The following is a 24,361-nucleotide window of genomic DNA, read 5'->3' as shown; positions in this document are numbered from 1 at the left end:
AAAGTTCTATATGTTCAACAGATGACAGTTTAAATTTGTACACTAACAGTTGTGAAAATGTATTATAAAATTTGCATTCAACTCTCTTTGGAGATGAACAAGAGTTGGAGCAGCTTCACTGCTTGAATCCATAAAAACAACAACTTTTTGTAACCTACATTCTAAAACTGTCATTATGATTATAGCTTTCCCAGATAAACAATAACAACAACAAAACATTGCTATAAAAGGGCATGCTGAGAAATGAGAAAACTCTAAAACAATTATCATTCATTCATTCCCAGACTTTTGTACAACACTTGGTGTTTATTTGAAGTGCAGATTTTTGTGCAGCCTCATTTGATAATATATTTAAAGCGAGAAAAAATATTTAGACAGAGGCTGATGGAAGTGAACACTCTCACTATAGTTACATTTAAATTGTGAAACATTCATCATAATCATCATTTTAAAATCAAAATCAAAACAGAAAGTTAAATTTGCTAGATCACATTTACTGTACAGCAAGTGTGCCAAGTGGAAAGAAACTGCCAGTGTCTGTAGATTTAAAAGGACTACTACAGTACTCCAAAACCTGCTGGTTCAGAAATATAAATCCTAGTAATTTTGGTGATATGTTGATTAAAGTGAAATATGTGAAATAAGGCAAAGTTCCTTTTATTATTATATTTATGCACTTATTAATTTTTGTACTCAAGAGATTAGGAAGCTCATGTCTTTTGTCCTGTCCAGAATCTCAAAGTTCAAACATGAAAATGCACTGAAAGCTCTTCAGCCATGGCACATCAATAGGAAATCATTTTAAAGGGCGACCCATCTTCGGAGGCTGTGGTGTCTCATGATGCACTGAGGATAGACATATTCAATAAATATTGAATTAATATACAGAAAAATAAATGCTTCATATTATCAAATCCAACTTTTCACACCTGTTTCACATTGCACACCAAAGCTGTACATTGGTAGAGCTGCAGCATAATTACAACAGCAGGGTTACGATGTGTTTTCACTGGTTTTTTTGGGGGGTAACAGAGCTGCAGCTCTTCAGAAAATAAGGTAATTTCTATTTATCTACATATTTCCTTTAATAAAGATCATATTTTCTTTAATATCTGTAACAGTAAAAAAAGGATGGGCAAGGAGGAGGCAGGAGTAAACGTAAGGTTTAATGTAAAACGCAATTTAAAACAACATAAAACATAAGACAAACAGATACATATGCAATGTGGCATCGTGTGTCTTTCTCTCTTGAACCGGAGTCTCCGGCTGCCACTTATCTCGCTCTCCTGCTGATCAGCTGATTCAGCGCCGGCCGTGCTCCATCACGGACTGGCCATGCCCTCCTCCTCGTCACACTATATATATATATACATTTTTTTTTTTTTTTTATATCGTTCAATATCAATAATTATCATAATATGCATTTCATATCATTAATGGGGAATGTTATTTCACAGGAGTCATTCCTATGTTTCCAGGGTCCTATTTTCCCAGGGTCCTATGTTCCCCAGATTTATATGACACATAATGAACACATGACAAAGGGTCCTATGTTCCCCAGCACTATGTTGCACATAATGGGAACCTGAAAAACATGTTCCCCAGCTCTGTATTTGCTTAATATGATACGGGCTAATGTGGGAACTTGTCAAAGGGGTTTTCTGTTTCCCAGCACTGCCGTATGGCTCTCAATATAATAGGCCTACACTTGAGGGAACTTATCAAATGGTTGGAGTCATGGAATCGCCAAAGGTCATAGCTTAATACTTCCTTAAGTGAAAACAAGCCTAGTATACATGTTTTTGAATCTAACTCTCACAGTTCACAACGGTCTTCTAACTGAGATAAAAACATGACGTCATGATTTAAGTATCTAATTTAATCCAGTTTGTTTTAGCCTCCAAGTAGCATATGCTAGTTTATTTTTTCTGCATTTATTTATAGTTGATTTTGAACACCTTTTTCTATTTTAAGCTGTGACTGACATCTCACTGTTGAAATGTCCAAAGTGATATTGTTACAACAGAACAGTGGCATGCAGAGACTTTCATAGGGGCAGGGGCGAGAAAGGAAAAAGGGCACATAACACGCACAAGGGATGTCTCTAGACATTTCAAACATCCAGGGTGCAGCAAAACCTTTTGAAAAGTTTACTTAACCCTCGTATTGTGCTAGAAAGGTGTGCTTTTGCATTCACGGGTCAAATTTTACCTTTTTTTTTTTTATTCACCCAAAACACTTAAAACATTATTCTTTTTACCCAATATAGTGTTTTACCTCATAAGCAACTTATTATCAAGTCATAACCACAAAATCTATATTTCCTTTTTTTATTTTATGGTGCAAAGGCCACATTTACCTTGCTGTTGAAAATCTCATTAAACCAAATATTCAAATCATAAAAAATAGGGTAAAATCTGACCCACAGAGAACATTGGTTTTTAATAGGAACCACCTAGACTCTTTAATATTCTCTGCACCACAGATGTAACAATCTTTTGTAGAAACATTCAAAATCAAATAAAATGATAACCATTGGTTTTGTTGTGTTTATATAGCTGTTTTGAAGCCTTGTTCCAATAATAAAAACTGGATAATCTTTATGAAATATTTAACCTTGAAATGGGTCAAATTTGACCCGAACACAATAGGAGGGTTAACGTGTGTTAACAGAATATTGAACTGGGGAACTTAGGACCCTGGGAACATAGGATCTTTTGAACTTAGGACCTTGGGAGCACAGGACCCTGGAAATATAGATACGCTCCCATTCTACATTTTTGTAAGACCTCAAGAATGAATGTAAAGATAACCTGTTTGTTTAGAAGTAAACTCCACAAGGTTTCATTTAAAGTTCAAGAAGTATACTCATTTTAAGGATTTAATCTTACATAAGGTGTGTGACCTCTCTTTGCAACTATTTAATTGTCTTCAGCAGATGTTTGACTCTCTTCATGGTCATTAAATTGTATGTTTCTGACAATGTTCTTCTTCCTGGTTTTGGCCCAACATGTGTCAGCTACGTAACCCATACATGACGTAATTGCTGTAGTCTCAAAATCATTACGTCCAATGAAAGACTTTTTTGCCTGTGTCAAAATATTAGCAGACATAACATCGCAATGGATCATGAAAAAAATCAACTTTTAAATAATATATAAATAAACAGCAATGGTGCTGATGTTGGAGTTGCTGTTGTGTTTAGTCGATAGCTGTATTGCATGGCAGTGCTGTCTTCTTAGGTACACAACGATGTCATATTGGCAGGATAGCTAGCTAGCTAGTGGCTACCTAGCCTCAATACTGGTTTACATGAGAGCAGGGCTAGGTAGCCACTAGCGAGCAAATACTTTGTAACAGTCCAATTTAATGACTGTAATTCAGTTAGTTAGTTGTGTGTGTAATTTTGCTGAACATTGTTTTTAGTGACACACACATGATTGTCTAGATGTAACACATTGGAACACATTGGCTAACTATTGAAAATTAATCAAAAGTTTGTAATCGATATTGAGGATTATTTTTTCATAAATCTTTTTATCGCCCAGCCCTGATATCCTGGATGCTTAAAAGTCTGGATTCAGTTCAGATTTACTGAACATAAAATTTGTCTGTACCTGTCACTGCATTTTAAACTTGCTTTACGTAGATAAGTTGTCTTTTTTTGAAACAGTGGGTGAATAGCTCACTCCACTGTTTTGTGCTGCTCTATAAAATGTGATGTTGCAAACAATTGTGTTGATAAATAGTTTTTTGCTGAGTATACTGACATGTGCGCATCACCCGGCTCATAAGCCCAGTGCCTCGAGCATTGCTTTCGCATACAGTGTGAAATACGTCTAAAACTGATGCCTTCACTAGTTAATTGTGAGCCTAATAGGTTGACCATTTTTTTCTCCCATGCTCTATTTAATCTCAACGACAGACCTTATATGACAGACTATTCACAGTCTACTAGAATGAAGGAACGTGGAGCATATGCATTAGCTATCATACCATCTTTGAGTTGGCCTGGTCTGACTGGTGGCCGTATCTTGGAAGGCAATTCTGAGCTGTCTCGGTAGTCTCTGGGCTTTAGTTGAGGTTCTTGTGGTGGACTTGGGCGAGACTTCACAGGCACCAGAAGCCTGCCAGGCCCAATCACACCCCCTTCAGAGCGAGAAGGCACCACAGGTTTCTTGGTGATGTGCTGGGGTTGTAGACCACTGCTACTACTGGTGGTGTTTGTGACTGATGATGACTGGGGTTTGGTTTCTGAGCAGGTGAAGGAGCGGATCCGAGGGGTCGGAACTGGCGGTTGCCGGTCAGCATCAAGGTCTGTTTTGGGAAAGGCAAAATGAGCATCTGGGGGATAGAGGTGGTCTTTGGCTCCTCGTGATCCACTTACTGAGCCATAAAGGGGATTATCAATCATCTCTGGAGGCTGGCCATCCTCAGTTCTAAAACCAAAAAGAACCATGCAAAATGTAATTTAGTAGATCTAGAATCACATTAAAATTCTAGGTATTTCAATAAGTAAATTTTCAGTTTTTTCAAGCCGGACTTGCCTATGTATACTTACAAATATGCCTATAAGTTACTTACAAAGGAGATGATGCCTTTTCAGTAGGGCTGGATGTAGAATGGTCATAGCCAGTCTTTTTTGGGGAAAGATTGCCAAGTGTCATATCCTTAAAGGAATGGCCAGACGATGGCCCAGTTCTTGGGGACATAATGTTGCCGGAGCCCTTGTCTGCCTGGTTGTTGCTCTTGTAGCTTACACCCATATAACTGGGGTTACTAATATCGGTGGTGTGGACTGTAGAAGATCTGTCAAAGAATTAATTAATAAATAAATAAGAATAAAAACATTGTAATTGTAAACATCAGTTAATGTCATTAGTTAAATATAATCAATACTTTTACACAAATTATTGATATTGGTTACTGTTAATTGCAACATGATGTATACAATTACACATTAACATTAGGTAATGCATTAAGAACTGACAAGAACTAACAATTAACAACTGTATCTTTATAAATTGACATTAATGCTGTACAAATGTGTTGTTCATTGTTAGTTTATGATATCTAAAGCATTTACTAATGTTAACAAAAAGAAATAGTGTTACCAAACAATAAAAGTCTGGATTATTTATTTGTACAGACATAACAATCATATACATATTTAAGGTGTAGAGAATAAACTGTAACATTCAGCTTTTATTTAAAAATAATACAATACAATACAATAAAAATGAGGGAAGATACTTTTTGGTTTTATCTCCTGTTTTGCTTTTACTGGCTCCTGGATCATCTCCAACTTTAATGAAATCTGGAGAAAGGAAAGGAACAGCCTTGGTATACAACACAGTGACTAATACAGTATCAGGGTTCCATCTAAATCAATGTTAATGTAAATCTCTTGCTAAAATAACAGTTTATCGAGTGATTCACAGGAAAAAACCCAGCATGATATTGGAGTGACAGAGCAGTGTGATTGTGAGAGAATAACTTATTAAAGCTGCCATGTATTACACTTCTCTTTGAAGAAGGCATTGCTGTAGATACTGTACATAGTTTTGTGCACTCACCATACAGTTTCTCTGTCTGTTTGCCTTCAGATGTGCGGAGCTGAATGCCACCTGTTAGCAGACCTGTGCGCTCACCATGATGTGTGAGTTTAATATAGAACTCAGTGTAAGCATTTTCTGCAGAACGTAGAGCCACACAGCCCTCACCTAAAGGCAGAGAACACAATGAGCTCTATTATCAGTGTTTATTTATCAGACAGACTGCACCTTAATATGAATAATGCTGGTGAAAGACGCAGAGCAAGCCTTGAGGTAAACTGAGACCCAAAAATTGAGAGCAAACCTGCAGCACTACAGTCATAAAATAAATAAGTGTGCACTAATCTCAACTTAATCTGAGGGCATATGAGTGCTAGTAAGCTTTCAGATTTCAAGAAAACTTACCATACGACTCATCACAATCTGTAGATTTAACGCAGATGAGGATATGTTGATCCAGGAGGTATTCTGGGTCTGCAATGATGGGGGTGAGCTGCAAAGTGATTTAACGAATATAATGTAAAGCTTTTTATGTTTAATGTGTCATTACAGTCATTTATAATGTGTTTGCTAATAGACTTTTTACCTCAACTTGTCCCCCAAATCGTACTTTTATTGAGCCTTCTGTGTTCTCTTGATTTTCTCCTTCAGGACTCTTCACAAACTCTACAAAATGAATTGGAAACATTTTGCAGGAAAAATTATTCCTTTTGCTTTTGTGACCAAACATATGATACTGTACAATAATTAAAAGTATAATAGATATAGCTCCTCACTCTCCAAGCAGCTTGAGTGATACTCAATGAAGAACTTGGTCTTTGATTTAGTCAAGAGAACAGCCACACAGTTCATAAATTTTATAGCACCCTGAGCATCCTTTGAAAGATCTATAAAGAGAAAAATAGTTAATCAATAGAACAATAGCTCAAGGCAGAAGACTTTATTGTTACCATAGTAAATTATATATTTTAACACTTTTTAAATCATGGATGGTTCCTATTGGTGAAATCACAAAATTATTTTCTGTGCAAAGCAACTTAGAGTTATTCAACAGTAAAAAAAGTTCATTGATAAGGAACATCATACCATTTTTAGAGACAAACTGTGAGCTCACTCCAACATCAAATGTGGCAAATACAGGAGAATGGTCACTCGTCATGATATCATTGGTGCATCCTAAACGATTAAAGTGTATTAATTAAATGTCATGGTTAAATATGCATAATGAATCTTAACTGCATTGATATACAGCTGGAACTTAGAAGTTAACATTTTATAATTAGTACACTAACCATATGAGTTGCAAACCACATGCGCCAAAGGATAGGATTTGCGAAGCACACGGTCGCACCAAGAAGGCAGGTTGTATTTTGTCTGTTTGGGAGATAAAATATATATGTAACAACATTTTGATCATTTAATTTGGGACAGAATTTCTTTATATCTGCTCAGTGGATAGTGTCCACAAAGAGGAGGTTTTTCAAGCACGTCTAGTGCATTATTGCTTCAAATGGAGCTGGTAAGCTAAAAAGATGATTAACACTATACCCCTGTGGCTTTTGCTTTGGTGTAGGCATACTTCTCCCGTGTGTCTCTCTCAAAACGATAAGTGGGGGAAAATGTAATCTCCTCCTCATCTGTGAAGTAAAAAAATGCAGAACAAGGATCAAATGCTGGCATGCTTGCAAAGTTAAGGATGATCAGTTAAAATCTAGGTCTCACAAGCAAGTTGGTTTGCCTCTATTCTTCACCAAGGACTAATTTGTAAAATGATGATCATAGATGCCATATACACCTTTAGGCCATAATGTTTGCTGAAGTCATTCAGCATGTGTCAACCTAAAATCGAGTTTAAAGGACCATATAGTAGTCTGATGTAAGGTAGTATGCTCAGAGCCCAATGGAATCCTAATCATGACTGTGAAATAATCAGTACTTATTACTTTGGGACTGACAGAAATTCTGATCTAACAAAGTGTACACTCATTTTTCACAGTTTTTACTGTTTTCTGTACAACAGTCCGCAGAGACTGCCATTCCATTATTTGATTTTTTAAAACTCTTGTTTATTATCATTGTATAATATATTCACAGAACACAAAAACAAAATGCACTTTGGTTGGTCCAGTCACTTTACATATAAAGCTCTGTTTACACCGCCAGCGACAAAGAGACAACTAATTCTAATTCATTTTCAATGAGAGCAGAATGACTTCCGGTGACACAAGTGGCAGCAGCCACTGGTGACATGTTGTGGGTGTGGCGGGCAACACAAAAATTTGGGAAAAGTCACAAGCATCAGTTGGTAGTGCCTACCAATGGCAGTCAGTAGAGCTCATATCATCCGAGTCGAGTGAAGGCAAGACTGAGAAATTGAGTAATTTCACTGTTCTATATGATTTGTCTGTAACTACATACATGGATGTAATAAAAATGATGCATCAAAAACCATGTCAGAAATTGTTGGCATTCTGAATGAATGATAGATTATTCATCTTGTTCAGGATATGATGCATCGAGTACTGCTGTAGTTTATATATATATATATATATATATATATATATATATATATATATATATATATATATATATATATAAACTTTTCCCTCCAGAATGATCATTTTTAGGGGCTGATTCTTTGTCAAATTAGAATCAGATCTTAGTCTTACAAGCAACATATCTCATCTGTGATCAGATGTTCAAAAGCTATAGCCAGTTATGCAGCCCACCAATAACGTTAGAGCAACAGCAGTAGGAGCACCTACTAGTGACATACAGTATATACAGAATACAGACATACAGACATACAGAATAGCGACATCAAGCGACAAAGTCGCTGGCAGTGTGAACAGGGCTTCAGTCAGATGGCCTATTCTTGTCCCAGTAGGCTGCAGTGAGGACCAGACCTTATGGCATTTAGTCAGATGTCTGGCTGCGCAAGACTGAATGAAGGTTTCAAAGTACTGTGACAAACACGTAGAGCTCTGCAGTGAATAAAAGAGAGGTAAGCTCTCACCGTAGTCTAAAAAGACCTTTTCCTCTTCCCTCTCCATGTTCAGCTGATCTCTAGCCAGCAGGTCCTGATACTGCTGCTGTTTGATCTTCATCACAATGATCTCTGCTTCCTGCAAAGAGCAAACAACTATGCAAAGGTTCTGTCTCTTCCTGTTGATGTCAGGAGCACTTGTTCATGACAGCTTTTGTTAAGCTCTTTTAAGCACTAAACTCTCTCAAACACAGAGGCATTATTGCCTAAAAGTATCATTTAGAAACACTAAATGTAGTCATCCAGTAAAGTATGTTATTTGATACAAAATGGGAAGTATTAAGTAGCTGCTAATATGGACATATTAATCATCTTGTGTTTGCGTTTCAAAGAGTAAGTATAAAACAATTATGTAATTCAATAGTTTTGTGATCTGTAAAAATTGTGTTCTATAGATATATATCTGCAATATGAACAAAGTTGCCAGAGGAGAAAATTGTCACCCTTTATCTAGATGCATTTACAGGTGAAGGTATCTTTACATGCAAAAACAAACTGAAAAATATTAAAACCTTTTTCTTAGGTGTGCAACAAGCTTGAGTACTGATGCATAATTCAACTTACCTGTGATGGCAAGTCAACCCTATAATTCAGGTCCCCCAGCCAGAAGAGGTGTGTGAAGCTATGTGTGATATCAAAAGGATTCAGCTTCTTATCTCCCAAATTCAGAAAGCGCAGAATACTGATGTAGTTCTGGTTTCGTCTAGAAAAGGTGCAGATGTCAGATAAAGGGATAGTTCGCTCAAAAATTAAAATTGTGTAATCATTTACTCACCCTTCTGTTGTTCCAAACCCATTTGACTTTCTTCTGCGGAACACAAAAGGAGATGCTATGCAGAATGTTAGCCTCAATCACCATTTACTTTGTTTCTTTTTTCCCCCCATACAGTGAAGGTTAATAGTGATTGAGACTGTCAATTCCAAACATTCTGCCTACCATTTCCTTTCGTGTTCCACAGAAGAAAGAAACTCATGTGGGTTTGAGTCAACATTAGGGTAAGTACATAATGACAGAAGCTTCATGTCTGGGTGAACTATCCCTACAATAAATGGCAATTAGCAGTTTCGGTATTGTATTTATGTGTAATACAAATGTTGATTTCTCATTTGTTATACTGACTGTTTCTTGGGTTGTGGCTTACCTTAGCTTCTTTTCACTTCCTGAGGTCAGGTGACTGTTGACAAACCCAAAGGAGGTTCCATTAAACATAAAAGACACCCCTACTGCTCCCTTATTCCCTATAACACACATTCACAATTTGCTTTTTACACACAAAGAAGAATTGTACTGAGCTAATACTTGTACTAATGTTCCATTAGGTTATTTTATGGGGGAAAAAAAGGGATAAACAGACCTAGAGCATTAGCTATGCCAGTCTTAACACTGTCAGAGAAGATGTGAGAGATGCGGTTCTCATGTTCCGGCTTGGCTAGAACCACAATTCTTATACTCCACAGTGTCTGTGTGGCTATCTGTGAAAAACCAAGAAAATAGCCGCCCTCATTAAGCTGAAATGGTTAGTACATCCAAAAGTGAAAATGTACTCAACCTTATGTTCTTCCAAACTCGCATGACTTACTTTCTTCCATTGGACCACACAAGGAGATGATAGGCAGAATGACAGCCTCAGTCACTGTTCACTTTCATTGTATGGAAAAAAGATGCTATACTGTGAGTGGTGTGAGACTGTCAGTCCCTAACATTCTACTTGAATGTCTCCTTTCGTGTACCATGGAAGAAATAGTCACATGGGTTTGGAAAAACATGGGTGAGGGTGAGTAAATGGTGACCTTTTAATGGTAAAACATTTAACACATTCATACACAAAGGCACACAAAATGTATACATGTAGTTAAAAGAATCATGACTCCCAGAGGAGTAAGGAATGATCTAAAATAAGAAATGATTCACACCGGGTTCCAGCCTGAATCTGGTCTGGTGTCACTTACATGTTTGAAGCTAATGTTGGTTATATCCCTAAGGGATCCCTTAACTGTGTCTACCCATTCCTTCTCTCCCAAAGGGTCCTCCTGTGTCCCAATGACATAGATATCATGTGGGATTTGATTGGCTGTGTCATCACGGGTTTTCCCCTGACCCTTCGACTGGAACCAGGAAGTGATGTTGTGTGGTGGATTCGCATTTCCTGAATGGATAGAACCAGTTCATGTCACTTCACCTAGACTTACTGTAAATCTAATACCTTGTACCAAACAAATATATGTGCTTTAATGGACTTAAATGGATAAAGATGAAGAAGAACATACTTTATCTAAACTAACATAATGTATGATGTCTACTCTTTATCAGAACATAGCAGCGTAACTGCACTTTAATCAAGAGATGTCTTGCTTCAACTTCTAAAAGCAGTCTGGATTCAAAAGAGCTTAAAGGGGCTTTCACATGTTTCGCATCGAGGCGGCAACACACTGCTTTTAAATCCACATGAAAAGAGTTACAGATAGCATCCAGGAGGGGCTATTTTAAGGGATTTCCTTGCAAGAAAGCGGGAGGTGTGCATAGTAAACTGTGAAAACATGTATTTGGGTTTAGAAGAGGAAAGGTCCTGGCAATTTCTTTAATACATTAAGTCATTGCAGAAAGTAATAAGAGGACTTGTTTACATTAAAGGAATAGTTCTCCCAAACATGAAAATTCTCTCATCATTTACTCACCCTTATGCCATCCCAGATGTGTATGACTTCTGCTGAACTTAAATGAAGATTTTTAGAAGAATTTCTCAGTTCTTTTGGTGCACAATGCAAGTGAATGGGTGCCAAAACTTTGAAGCTCCAAAAATCACATACATCAGCATAAAAGTAATCCAGAAGACTCAATATTAAATCAATATCTTCAGAAGCAATATGATAGGTGTGGGTGATAAATATATCACTTTCACATTCTTCTTCTTATGTTTTTGGTGATTCACATTCTTCATGCAAATCCCTGCTGGGCAGGGAGAAGAATTTCAAGCAAAAAAAGGACTTAAATATTGATCTGTTTCTCACCCACACCTATCATATCACTTCTGAAAATATGGATTAAAACACTGGAGTCACATGGATTACTTTTATGATGCCTTAATGTACTTTTTGGAGCATCAACATTTTGGCACCCATTCACTTGTATTGTATGGACCTACAGAGTGGAGATATTCTTCTAAAAATCACAATTTGTGTATTGCAGAAGAAAGAAATTCATACACATCTGGGATGGCATGAGAGTGAGTAAATGATGAGAGAATATTTATTTTTGGGTGAAATATCCCTTTAAGGTCTTAGGATGTTCTTGGTGAAATTAAATTAGTTCAAGAACTGAGATCTCTGGATGTTCGGAAACTAAGGTAAAAATTTATGAATAGAAAATAATAAAAATATTTCTCTATAGAGTTGGAGGGTTTTCAATTTTCTATTGTTGATTTGTACTCAAAGACATCATTAATAAGGAAAAAAGTGTGTGAAAATCGCTTTAGTATAAATTGTCATAGCAAAGACAGACTTTGAATATATTTAGAAATTGCCTGGAAATCTCTGGCTTATGCTTTGAAAGGTCAGCAGCAACAGGGTCAAAGTTGAAATTATTTGAACTTTGATTTCTCAAGGGAAGTGCAGCGCAGGGGTATGACGCATCACTCTGTAAACTTCAGTATATACGGCAGCGTTGACATGAGTTATGAGGTATGTGCAGAACGAAGACTATAAGGGTGGACTATAAACCCTTAATCCAATTGCAATGATGATCTTACCCATGTTCCAGGTGCCAACAAAGATGGTGATCATATCTGGCTCAGGTTTTCCTGAGTGTTTGTTTTTCATCTGCTGCAGAAGCTGGCAGAAACCTTCTCTCTTCTGCAAGAGCATTAACACATGCAAAACAATGGAAACAATTTAATAGTGTTAATGCCTTTACCAAACTATAACACATTTATTAGCTGTTTTTTTTTTTTTTTTTACCTTTGTGTCATCAAAGACAAAGTCTTTGCGTTGGGTTTTCTCCTTATCTGTCTCCACCATCAATACTAATCTGTTTTGCATCTTCTGTGACTTCACCAGCTGCAAGACTGCAAATTTAGCATGTTTCCAATTATTTATTGATTAAGAGGCCATTTGAAACATCTTGGAATAGTCGAATATGGACTTGCTTTTACCCTTTGTTTTGTTTGACACACCTATGCCAACTCTGAAACATGCTATATCTCAGAAGAACATTTGGTTGAATTTAGCTGTGTGTGCTTGCATCAATGACAATGAGTTGCTAGGAATGTAAGAAGTTTATACTTTGGCGGGGTGGCATACTTTTATTGTGCACAAAGTATTTATCCTCAGGTCCATCTTTGGACTTCTTGAAGAAAACCTTCCCGCCTTCCACATCTACTTTGAGGTACATTTTGTTTGAAATACCGATGGAGTCTGATTTTACCTGTTAAAACAGAAAAGGATAGTACTAACTCATTAGCAACATTTAGTGCAGTGTTCTCTGTTGTGCCAAAAATAGTGTTTCAAAGAAGCCAGGCTTCACACCACCAAAAGGTCACTGCTAAATTTCACACACAGGCAAACTCTCTGGTTTGCATGTGGTTTTTGAAAGCAAACCTGTAGCAGTAGCTGTAGCAGTAGCAGTAAAAATGTCCATGCTTTAATTATAACAACATTATGAGGAGCAGGAAGTAGATAACAGGTCATGTCTTTCACTTTATACATAAAAATCATACAAATTTTAGGTGACCCTTTATACTTTATGTATTAGTCTACCAATTGCAAATACAACAAAGTAATATATTTTTTTACTGTTGAACTGTATTTCTTACTTCAAATGTCACAGGAGGTATAAGTGACTTTCTGTGCCCTCCTTCATAGCCGACAAATTCAAACACAGCATTCTTGGTCTGTGAGGGAAAGAGAAGAGGGAATTTTAGTCAACATTAAAAGTACAGTCTGCTATAGCAAGAGTTCATTTGTATGTATAGCGTCATGCTGGCAGCAGTGCAAAAACAAAGGAACATTGATACCTTGTCTTCTATTGAATATATAAGCTCAGTCAGTTGCTCAATTCTGAAAGCCACAGACTGATTCGCAGAATCTCCAGAAACCTGGAAGACATGCAAAATCACCAAATAGAATTTGTGTGAAAATACCATAAAGCGTTTTTAAAATGTAAATATGAACATTCTTCTCTCATTTCATCATAACTTCTTTATTTATCTGTAATGTTTAATGACCTGACTCCATAGTCTCCCAGATCCAGGAGAGAGAGGTGGATCCAGAAGTCTCTGAAGCGCCTCAAGGCTCGGAAGTATGCGAGCAATTTCACTACAAAAAGGAGGAATCTCAATTAGCGATTCTAAATGCATACAGTGAATCCGGAAAGTATTCACAGCGCTTCACTTTTTCCACATTTTGTTATGTTACAGCCTTATTCCAAAATGGATTAAATTCATTATTTTCCTCAAAATTCTACAAACAATACCCCATAATGACAACGTGAAAGAAGTTTGTTTGAAATCTTTGCAAATTTATTAAAAATAAAAAACAAAAACAAAAAATCACATGTACATAAGTATTCACAGCCTTTGCCATGACACTCGAAATTGAGCTCAGGTGCATCTTGTTTCCACTGATCATCCTTGAGATGTTTCTACAACTTGACTGGAGTCCACCTGTGGTAAATTCAGTTGATTGGACATGATTTGGAAAGGCACACACCTGTCTATATAAGGTCCCACAGTTAACAGTGCATGTCAGAGCACAAACCAAGCCATGAAGTCCAAGGAATTGTCTGTAGACCTCCGAGACAGGATTGTATCGAGGCACAGATCTGGGGAAGGGTACAGAAAAATGTCTGCAGCATTGAAGGTCCCAGTGAGCACAGTGGCCTCCATCATCCATAAATGGAAGAAGTTTGGAACCACCAGGACTCTTCTTAGAGCTGGCCGCCCGGCCAAACTGAGTGATCGGGGGAGAAGGGCCTTAGTCAGGGAGGTGACCAAGAACCTGATGATCACTCTGACAGAGCTCCAGCGTTTCTCTGTGGAGAGAGGAGAACCTTCCAGAAGAACAACCATCTCTGCAGCACTCCACCAATCAGGTCTGTATGGTAGAGTGGCCAGATGGAAGCCACTCCTCAGTAAAAGGCACATGACAGCCCGCCTGGAGTTTGCCAAAAGGCACCTGAAGGACTCTCAGACCAAGAGAAACAAAATGGCAAGTGTCATGTCTGGAGGAAACCAGGCACTGCTCATCCCTACAGTGAAGCATGGTGGTGGCAGCATCATGCTGTGGGGATGTTTTTCAGTGGCAGGAACTGGGAGACTAGTCAGGATCGAGGGAAAGATGAATGCAGCAATGTACAGACACATCCTTGATGAAAACCTGCTCCAGAGCGCTCTGGACCTCAGACTGGGGCGAAGGTTCATCTTCCAACAGGACAATGACACTAAGCACACAGCCAAGATAACATGGAGTGGCTATGGGACAACTCTGTGAATGTCCTTGAGTGGCCCAGCTAGAGCCCAGACTTGAACCCGATTGAACATCTCTGGAGAGATCTGAAAATGGCTGTGCACTGACGCTCCCCATCCAACCTGATGGAGCTTGAGAGGTCCTGCAAAGAAGAATGGGAGAAACTGCCCAAAAATAGGTGTGCCAAGCTTGTAGCATCATACTCCAAATGACTTGAGGCTGTAATTGGTGCCAAAGGTGCTTCAACAAAGTATTGAGCAAAGGCTGTGAATACTTATGTACATGTGTTTTTTTTTTTTCTTTCATTTCTTATTTTTAATAAATTTACAAAGATTTCAAAAACTTCATGTTGCCATTATGGGGTATTGCTTGTAGAATTGAGGAAAATAATGAATTTAATCCATTTTGGAATAAGGCTGTAACATAACAAAATGTGGAAAAAGTGAAGTGCTGTGAATACTTTCCGGATGCACTGTACATGGATAAAATCCATATTATATGGAGTTGTAAATGAAGGTTCGGGAGAACCATGTTCTTCCAATCCTGTCAGTTACAATGCAGGGGTATACAGGATCAAGGATTATATGAAAATATGAACTAGTGAAAAGTTCTGACTTTAAAATTTGATTGGATGAACATGTTCGAAGGTGTAGTAAAATGACTATAAAAGCCACCTGTAACCGCACATTCTATATTGATGTCAAACTGTCACATTTAAGATAGTGAACTATATTGCTTGGTGGAAGAATTTTTTTTTTTTTTTTTTTCAATAAATAATCATAAATGTAAAAGTTTAACTTTGTTTATGTCGTGCCTAATAACACCCCTTACTTGTGGTAAAATCACTGTAGCATATTGCTTAATACATCCAAAATGTGACAACTAGTTATTCTTTTAAAGTAATATTTCAAGATTTACAAACCTGTTGAGGTTTTTGCAGATATTCAGTGTAAGCTTCTTAAAGTGGGGCAAAGTAGGGTTCCCATTCTGCACCTGCTCTGCATCTAGACACACAGATGAACGGAAATACTCCTGGATGGACTTCTGATGTTCCTCGGGTAGACTGCATATGAAGCACCAGAATCATTAACACACCAGAACAACACGGTATGCTACACGGTAAAAATGACTTTAAACTGGTGGAGTGCAATGTATGTACAGCACAAATGCAAAAAACACTTGTCCAGACCTTTTGTTTTACAGAACATCTCTCTACAAAGCCATGCCTTTATAGCCATAATTTAAATCATAATTTAAAAATAAAGGAATTTTCTGAAATAAAGCATGACAGATTAATCTCATTGTACTTTGATATGTCCATTTGCTGCAGACGCTGGAGATAGGTGTCTGAGATGGAGGGGCGGGCAAGCTCTGTTCCTCTCTCCATTCCTCTGGACATGTCACTATGGAAATCTTTACATTCATTAGGTGTGAAATTTCTGGGTGGCAGCTGAGGAGGTAAACTGACTGGCTCTGCAGAAATGGAGATCAGAAGAACAATTACAACATGATCACCTGTCTTTAAAGATGACAGTTTTACTTTAAAGCTTTTCAACAATTTTTTTTCTTTTCCAGGACCCGAAACATTTAACATCATGCCGTGATCGAAAACAATACTAAAGGTAACAAAAATGTCCTTAAATTAAAACAGCAAATTGTATTGTTTTAATTATTTATTATATTTTTTTAGCCAATAGTTCACAGCACAAAACACATTGTGGTCACCACAGACCATGTTCATCCTCATTGCATGTGAAATCGATTTAATGTAGAACTTTTTTCTTTTACTTTGTATAGCTGTGTTGCGGATGAGGGCATGTCACACAACCTATCCCTGTTGGCATCTGCTTACAGGGCCATAGCAAGGTATTCTGGGCCCCTTGACTGTATAATGCCCTGGGCCCCTTTCCTATTAAAAAATACAGTTTAGAATTTGTTATGGGGCCCTTCTGGAACTGTTTTTGTACCAAAATACTATGGAGTTTAATTGAACGCAATAGCAAAAGATATGGGAAGCATTTTCTCCCTTTTAAAAGTTGATAACGCCTATTTATTTAGCCTGTTCTACCTTTCTCTCAGAGACCCAGCGTAGCAAAATTGTAACGTTTGTGCAACAAATTTTCATTAAATGTGAATAAAAATAACACATAACAATAGCTGACACTCTGAACTGTATCAGTTTTGGCATGAAAAAAAAATTGCATATTAACAGTCACAGTTTCTATAGTCACTCAAAAAGGTCACAGCTAGTTGACACAAAAAACTTTAGGAACAATTTTACTAATTTTCAGAGTAAGCCTTTGACCTGTAATATTTTTTTTCTTTTTTTTTTTCTTAATTTACAACATGTTTCCTAACAGAAAATGATCACATACCCCTGAAAATATAAACTTTCATAAATTTGAGACAATTTATCTTTTCATTGCAAAAATGGCATTAATGGTCAAAAATTTTCTATATTCACACAAAGGCGCCTATTCAGTAAATCATATCCAAATGATTTTTAGCTGTTTTCTGTTATTAAAAATCTTTGTTGTATAGTATTCATGATATATTATTATTATAATATACTACATTATGTAGAGATGTGGTTTTTTTTCATTATGCCAGCAAATACTGTATATCATCATTATCAACAGTCCTCATTAGTTTAAATAGTCAAATTTCTTAACTGTTCATGAATTTACCCTTACTGCTTGTAATAAATAATCGATATCTACTTTTGTGTGATGAATTCAAAACCTCCACTTATGTCTAAAAAAAACAGTAGTGAAATTTTGTAACCCTTAATGCTCAATGTTGCTATTTTGAGACAGTTTTCCAAAGTTCACCCCAAAATAAAATATGAATAAAAATCATCATTTTTACAACCAGTGGCTTCCTAAAAACATTTTCAAGGAGGGGGAAAAATATCATCAGAATCAATGTTTGGGTCTCCGAGGGCTATACATGATTATATGGTTAGCTGCATTTTATTTTTTTGCATTAAGCATTGTTTTTTGCTGTTTGCGACCCTACCACAACAGACCTGCAACATATTTTGACCCGCCAGTCAAGAACCACTTATTTAAGTTACTATGGTAACAACAACCATCCGATTTCTCCCTGGTTAAGTGCCTCTGAAACGTTTTGGTTGGCTGATCTACGGAAGAAGCACTTACCTGGTTCCTCCTCTGGCTCCTCCTCCTTCTGCACAGGATACTGGAGGTGTGTAACCAGACCCATGTTCTCTTTATAATATGCCTCCACCAGGTCTGGGAGTGCAGAGAAGAATCGAATGGGCACACCCTCCGATGCCTACAAGGCAAAGTAACATGAAGAAATTACCAACAAAGATCTTCTGTTCTGATTCTGCAAGGCTGCTCAGTCAAGTAAAATTTTATGGCATTTTATGATAGCAAATATGCAAATTTGCAAAAACATACACAACAACCAAGCTAGCTCTGCTAAAACTTTACTACCTGCCAGTCTCTTTGTTGCTCTTCCTTTGCTTGTCAAAATCCAACAGTTGCAAATTGCAGTTCTTCACTTTACATGGTTCCGTTAAAAACACGCAGTCAGTGACAAGTGCTTAAGCCACTGTTTTCTAAGGACTTTGGAGTATAAGCTCTTAGTCACCTGATCTGGCTTAAATCTTGATGCTCAGCAAATATTTTGACCCATTTAAATGCCACTTTTGTGATGCATTGAATTAAATGTTAAAGGGAAAGTTCACCCAAAAATGAAAATGCTCTCATTATTTACTCACCCTCATGATATCTCAGGTGTGTATGACTTTCTTTCTTCACCAGAACACATTTGAAGACAAATGGAAAAATATCTTAACTCAGTAGATTCTTAAAATGCAAGTGAATGGAGATTTCTCTTTTGACGCTCCAAAAATCACAGACAGTCAGCATAATCTTCATCCATACGACTCCAGCGGTTAAATTAATGTCTTCTAAAGTGCCACGATCACTTTATTTAAGTACTTTTTAACTATAATCCAATGCTTCACGAGAGGGTGGGGTCCAAGCGGTCTCTCGTGTGACGAATTTGCATTGCCATGATACAGAGGTAATCTCATGTTCTCCACTTGGCTGAGACATCCAGGATAAGCACACAAACGCACCATTGTGAGTAACGAAACAGATCAATACAGATCTAAACCAAAACCAACAAAGCTTCTGTACAGCGTTCCTCTTTCTCACTTGTAAACAGTGCTGCTCTTCCGGCTGTGACGCACGTGCGTCAGTTCTCACGTGTTACATCACGCATGCGTACTGCTGCTCACCGGACGCATGATTTAGAGTTAAAAGAAGTACTTAAATAGTTATCTTTTTTTGCACCAAAAGCGATTGTGTCTGTTTGCTAAATTCCAATCATAAAACATGACCTGTAGCTCAAGAAGCACACATATAGACTTTGTCTTCTATTACTGACCAAGCAAGATTTAAGAGCCCATAACATCATAATTAAAGATAAATCTTTATATTCTTTAATTCAAGTTAAAGGGAAATGGCAACACTTTTAAAATTGTGCATGAAAAAACATAAAACTCAACATGTCATCCATCTTAGCGTGTTCAATCGCAAGATGTCCGATCACAATAGGTGTAATTTTAGCTTTGAATACCTCCCACATTCTCTTACATGCTTATCGGCCTGTTTTAAGGTTATCAAAAACTGTGTATTTATCAACTCTGATTTGATTATATGATATTTTTTTTTTTTTACTTTCACTTTTTTTTTTGTACTTTCCATCCAAGGCCGGGTGCAAGAGGAACCCTGTGGCTTGCTTAACACCCACACTGATGGATAATTTAAAAACTGAGGCTGTGCTGCAATGCAGTCTTGAAAGAGGAAGAACTGAGGCAGAGAGACATAGAAGGGCATTCTACAACTCTACAGTTCTGGTTCACCCCCGTCCCTTGAGTGCAGGTTACTTCCAAATGTACCAAACACCAACCAGCCATGAGAGAACAATGCAAGTAGTATTTAAAGGTCACCCGTTTTGCTCTTCTTTGTCACATTTCATTATTTTGTTTGTCATGAGTTTACCAGGCATGTTTAGTTTGAATAAAAACATCAATTGGTTTTGCAGCTGCACTGTCAAATGGGTAGTCCAATGCATGCTTGAATGAGGACAGAATAGATGTTTGCTTGAGAGACAAGACGCCCACACAACGCTTTCGGCGAGTCTTTAGCGCATTCATTACCAAGCACAACATAGTAAATGGTTTGTGGGATGCAGATGTTGTGTGCAATCAGTCACAGAGATGGACAGTGTTTTGTCAAGTGACCAGAACACTATGACAATAGCACCTAATTAACAAAAAATGGATTCTTTATTTATAAAAAAAAAGAGAAAAAAAAAGGAAAAATAAATAAATAAATAAAATTGCCGTTACATTAAGGCACTTCCAATGGAAGTGAATGGGGCCAGTCCAGAAACATTATAATACACATTGTTCCAAAAGTATAGTAAACATTAACATTATTTTAGTGTGATAAAACTGCTTACTAACCTTATCAGTATTAAGTTATATCCAATATTTCTACTTCTAATTGAATTCACATTAAAATCAAGTAAATTGATATTTTATAACACTTTAGTCATGTTAGCATGAATAATGTTTTAGTCTTATGGCAATACTTTTAAAACGGTGTGTATTTTAATGTGGCACCATTCACCTCCATTGTGAGTGCCTTACTGTAGCGTAATTTGTATTGAACCCAGATTTTTCATTTAGATTTCTTAAATTAAAGGGTCATGTTGTTCCAAAACCATATGACTGCAGTATATTTCTTCCTTGGAATACAAAAGATATTAGGCAGAATATTAGCCTCAGTCACCATTCACTTTCATTGCATCTTGTTTCTGTACAATAAAAGTGTATGGCAACTGAGGCTGTCATTCTGTTATGTTCCACAGAAGAAAGTAAGTCCAATGGCATGAGGAAGAGTACATTATAACAGGATTTTCATTTTTGGGTGAACTAACCCTTTAAAACAAACCATGGACAATTTCAAAGTGGTGCCATAGAGGTTAGCAACAAACTTTCCAACGATATTTTAAAGCTTTATTGACGTCACAAGCAGAAGTGCCCTGATGCACACTCTCAAAATAGTCCCCTAGTTAGCATGGCAGGAAGCTTAGGGCCACAGAATACTCATGCACAGTATTCTAATCAGAGGTAAGCAACCTGTGCCTACTCGATCATTCTGAGCCATATTGAGCCACTTTGAGCCAAAAACACATTTTAAGTTTTGTGCACTGAAGTAAAAATAATTGTCTCAGCCAACATTTAAATGATAATATCTCAGCATCTGTTTGGAGTAGAAAATAATAATCAAATAATTAGAAAGCTGAGACTCTCCCTTTTACTGCATTGCATAAAACACAAATTGTGTGTCTGGGTCAAAGTGACTCAACATGCTGGAGCAGGTCACATATGTCAGTTACATATGGTGATTTTCTTACCTGCACTGATAACTTTTTCTCTTCATTTGGTAATATTCTGTAGGTATAAACACAGTTCTGGTACCTACAAAAGAATGAAAAATGCTTTAACATTAAGTTGCATTAGTAGAACTTGCACATTGCAAAATTAATGCAATGCATTATGTGGGCATGACAGTTATTTAGTCTCACAATGTCAAATGTCTCACAGTTTGCCACAAGGAACCTAAACGGTGAAAAGGAGCATTTTTCTGAAAGCAGTTAATATGGGAAACCCCTCACCAACTTCCCTTAGTCAACACTGTTAATAATTCACAGTAACAAGTACTCTTATTTTTTTCATCACATTATTTAAAGAAAAATTTGCAAAATACACTGCAGGAGAACATTATGGCACCACATAGATACAATTGCATGGTAACAAGGAAATTGAGACCAGTTTGCAAACAAATAGGTCTCTGTTTTGTATATTGATAAAAAATGATAAGGTAATTTTTGGAACCACAGAGTTTGTATGGGATCATTGAGGTAAAATTGACAATTGGCACCCAAAGTCAGAGGAAGTCAGTTATTTAAAAACTAAAACTGTCATTTTAAAAAGCATAATTTATACATATATGACTGACCCAAATTAGGTTGCATGACCAGAGCCACAAAAGCATGTTTTATATGCTGTGTTTATGATGGACTTGACCATCACCTCATGCAAATCCTCCAACATTATGTAAATGTTAAACTACATACTGTCCACCCCCCCACATCATCGAATAACAGTGCAACAACTCCAATGCAAATATCCAAACTTTTCATCTTAAATCTAATATTAGTGACAGTTAACGTGTACTTCCACCTGAGATGTAGCTTTGACAGTTGAGTAATACTCACAGAACACAGAGGGCATACGCTCCTTGTATGGATTCACTGTCCCGCAGGAGGAAGCTCCCATCCTTGCCTGCTTTGGAGAGGAGGTCCTCTGCTGCAGATCGAGTGATATTGCCATGATACCATGGCTGGTGGGAGATCATCCTTTCCAAAGACTTTTTCCTGACTCAGTCTGAAGACACCCAGGTTATTTTGGCCCCGGCTGTTTTCAAAAGGTCATAAACATGACTCCCCAAATTTGTTTCATGGCGTTGTTAGAACTGATAGCCGTTCCTGCTCTGCCTGGCTCTGGGCTTGCTGTTTCTCTCTCTTCCTGTTAGAGGGGCGAAAGCTGCAAAAAGGAAGCTGCCACAAACACAAGAGTGAACTTCCTCATTCTGTGCAAACAGAGTTTTAAAACTCAGAGAGAGAGAGAGAGGGAGAGAGAGAGAGAGAGAGAGAGAGAGAGAGAGAGAGAGAGAGAGAGAGAGAGAGAGAGAGAGAGAGAGAGAGCAAGAAAGAAGGCCGAACACCAGGCTGGTTCACACGATCACAGCTGCAACTCTTCTCTCTGCCACAAAAGAGGTGAAAAAAGGTGTACTGTATGTGGTATTGTAAGAACTCTCGTCAGTGAGCTCTTTTGATTCCATATCAATGATTAATCCTGCTAACTAAAACTATGAGAAGGATAACCCAGGGAAATGTCTTCATAATGGCCATTACACAAAACAGAGAAATGTAAAAATGTACAGTGTGCAAGGCTCTGTTGAGAGGTAGATTATGGTTTTATCCTTTTGACCAAACCACTGGTCTCGAGAGGGAAGTGGCTTCTGGATTACACTTGTCACATCTTCAGTTGTGTGTCAGCATTTGGGTGTATGTTCACATGGATAAAAAGAAAGGTTCTATCAACATGATAAGATAGAATATATTCTTGTTTAATGTATGTATTATCCAGCTTTGAAATCAATAAGGAGAGAATGTCTGGATATGACGTAGAGATGTACAATTTGTACCGCCTAATAAGACATTCTGAAACATCTGCATGGTGCAAAAGCATAAAGTTGCATGTGACCAACACAATTGTTTAAAATAATGGAAAGGTGGAAGATATTTTTGATGCAGGGTGCTTATACAAACAGTTTGGCATTTATTTGTGCGTTAATTTAGAAACTAAATTTAAAAAAGAAATTAAAAGCCCTGTGTGTATTTGTAAATTGTGCACTTTTAATGCAGTGTATCAATTTCGGTAGCTAAATGCACATTTCATGGGAGCCAGCTGGTACGTGATAGCTGTGCGATATGTGTAAACCTTACTCCCCTGGCCTCAAGAAGCGCACTAGTGACTGATGCTATAGAGGCTGTAGCCTTTAGCCTCCTCATCAGTGCACCTGCCACCAATGCCGGGTGACACCGGTTCGAATCCCGCTTGGAGCGGGTCAAGCAGGACCGGTTACACACACATGGCTAGATGTTACATAAAATACTTAAAATGCAGACAGCTCAAACCACTCTTATAACATCTAGGAGCACAGTAAATTATGCACTAGTTATTGCCTTTATAATCATTATAAAAATTTAAAGTAATCCAATTACAAGTGTAATTTACATAATCCAGATTACATGTAATCCAATACTACCCAGCACTAGTAACTGTGATTGCTACATTGTAATTAATTGTAATAATTATGTTATACATGTAATATGCACCCTTTCATGCATTAATTCTTAAAAAGCGCATAATAAATGTGTTTTGTTTTGTGAGAATGGACAGCACCATAGGGCTCGGTAGTCTTGACTACCGGTAATCCTCAGTAATACACACCATACACATTACAGTCCTTCCTCACTTAGTCCCATCTTGCTCTGTGATGATGCCCTGTTACGTTAATGAACAGGAAGCCTTACACAAATATTAGGAAAGAGAAGCAAAGTCAGAGAGAGACAGAGTCAGATGGTAAATTAGTGAGAGCAGAATTGAAAGAGAGACTGAGACAGA

General features: G+C 37.4%; 1 protein-coding gene across 1 annotated transcript; it reads right to left on the bottom strand.

Moving 5' to 3' along the window:
• Positions 1-286: 286 nt before the first annotated feature.
• Positions 287-22,732, bottom strand: LOC127449641 (phosphatidylinositol 3,4,5-trisphosphate 5-phosphatase 1-like). The gene is made up of 27 exons (XM_051713173.1): positions 22,387-22,732; positions 21,523-21,586; positions 18,222-18,357; positions 16,368-16,533; positions 15,983-16,123; positions 13,821-13,911; positions 13,611-13,691; positions 13,410-13,487; positions 12,898-13,021; positions 12,556-12,662; positions 12,348-12,450; positions 10,552-10,748; positions 9,957-10,074; positions 9,744-9,840; positions 9,166-9,304; positions 8,572-8,680; positions 7,104-7,192; positions 6,848-6,929; positions 6,642-6,731; positions 6,332-6,442; positions 6,142-6,221; positions 5,961-6,048; positions 5,577-5,723; positions 5,254-5,317; positions 4,585-4,809; positions 3,997-4,439; positions 287-846 (listed from the first exon to the last, which is right to left on the bottom strand). The coding sequence occupies exons 1-27, from the start codon at positions 22,524-22,526 to the stop codon at positions 797-799; spliced, it is 3,360 nt and encodes a 1,119-aa protein (XP_051569133.1). The 5' UTR covers positions 22,527-22,732; the 3' UTR covers positions 287-796.
• Between the last annotated feature and the right edge of the window lie 1,629 nt (positions 22,733-24,361).

The sequence above is a fragment of the Myxocyprinus asiaticus genome, chromosome 12, assembly GCF_019703515.2.
Source record: "Myxocyprinus asiaticus isolate MX2 ecotype Aquarium Trade chromosome 12, UBuf_Myxa_2, whole genome shotgun sequence".
NCBI lineage: Eukaryota > Metazoa > Chordata > Actinopteri > Cypriniformes > Catostomidae > Myxocyprinus > Myxocyprinus asiaticus.
The sequence above is the reverse complement of the archived record's forward strand: the minus strand, read 5'-3'. Positions and strand labels throughout refer to the sequence as shown.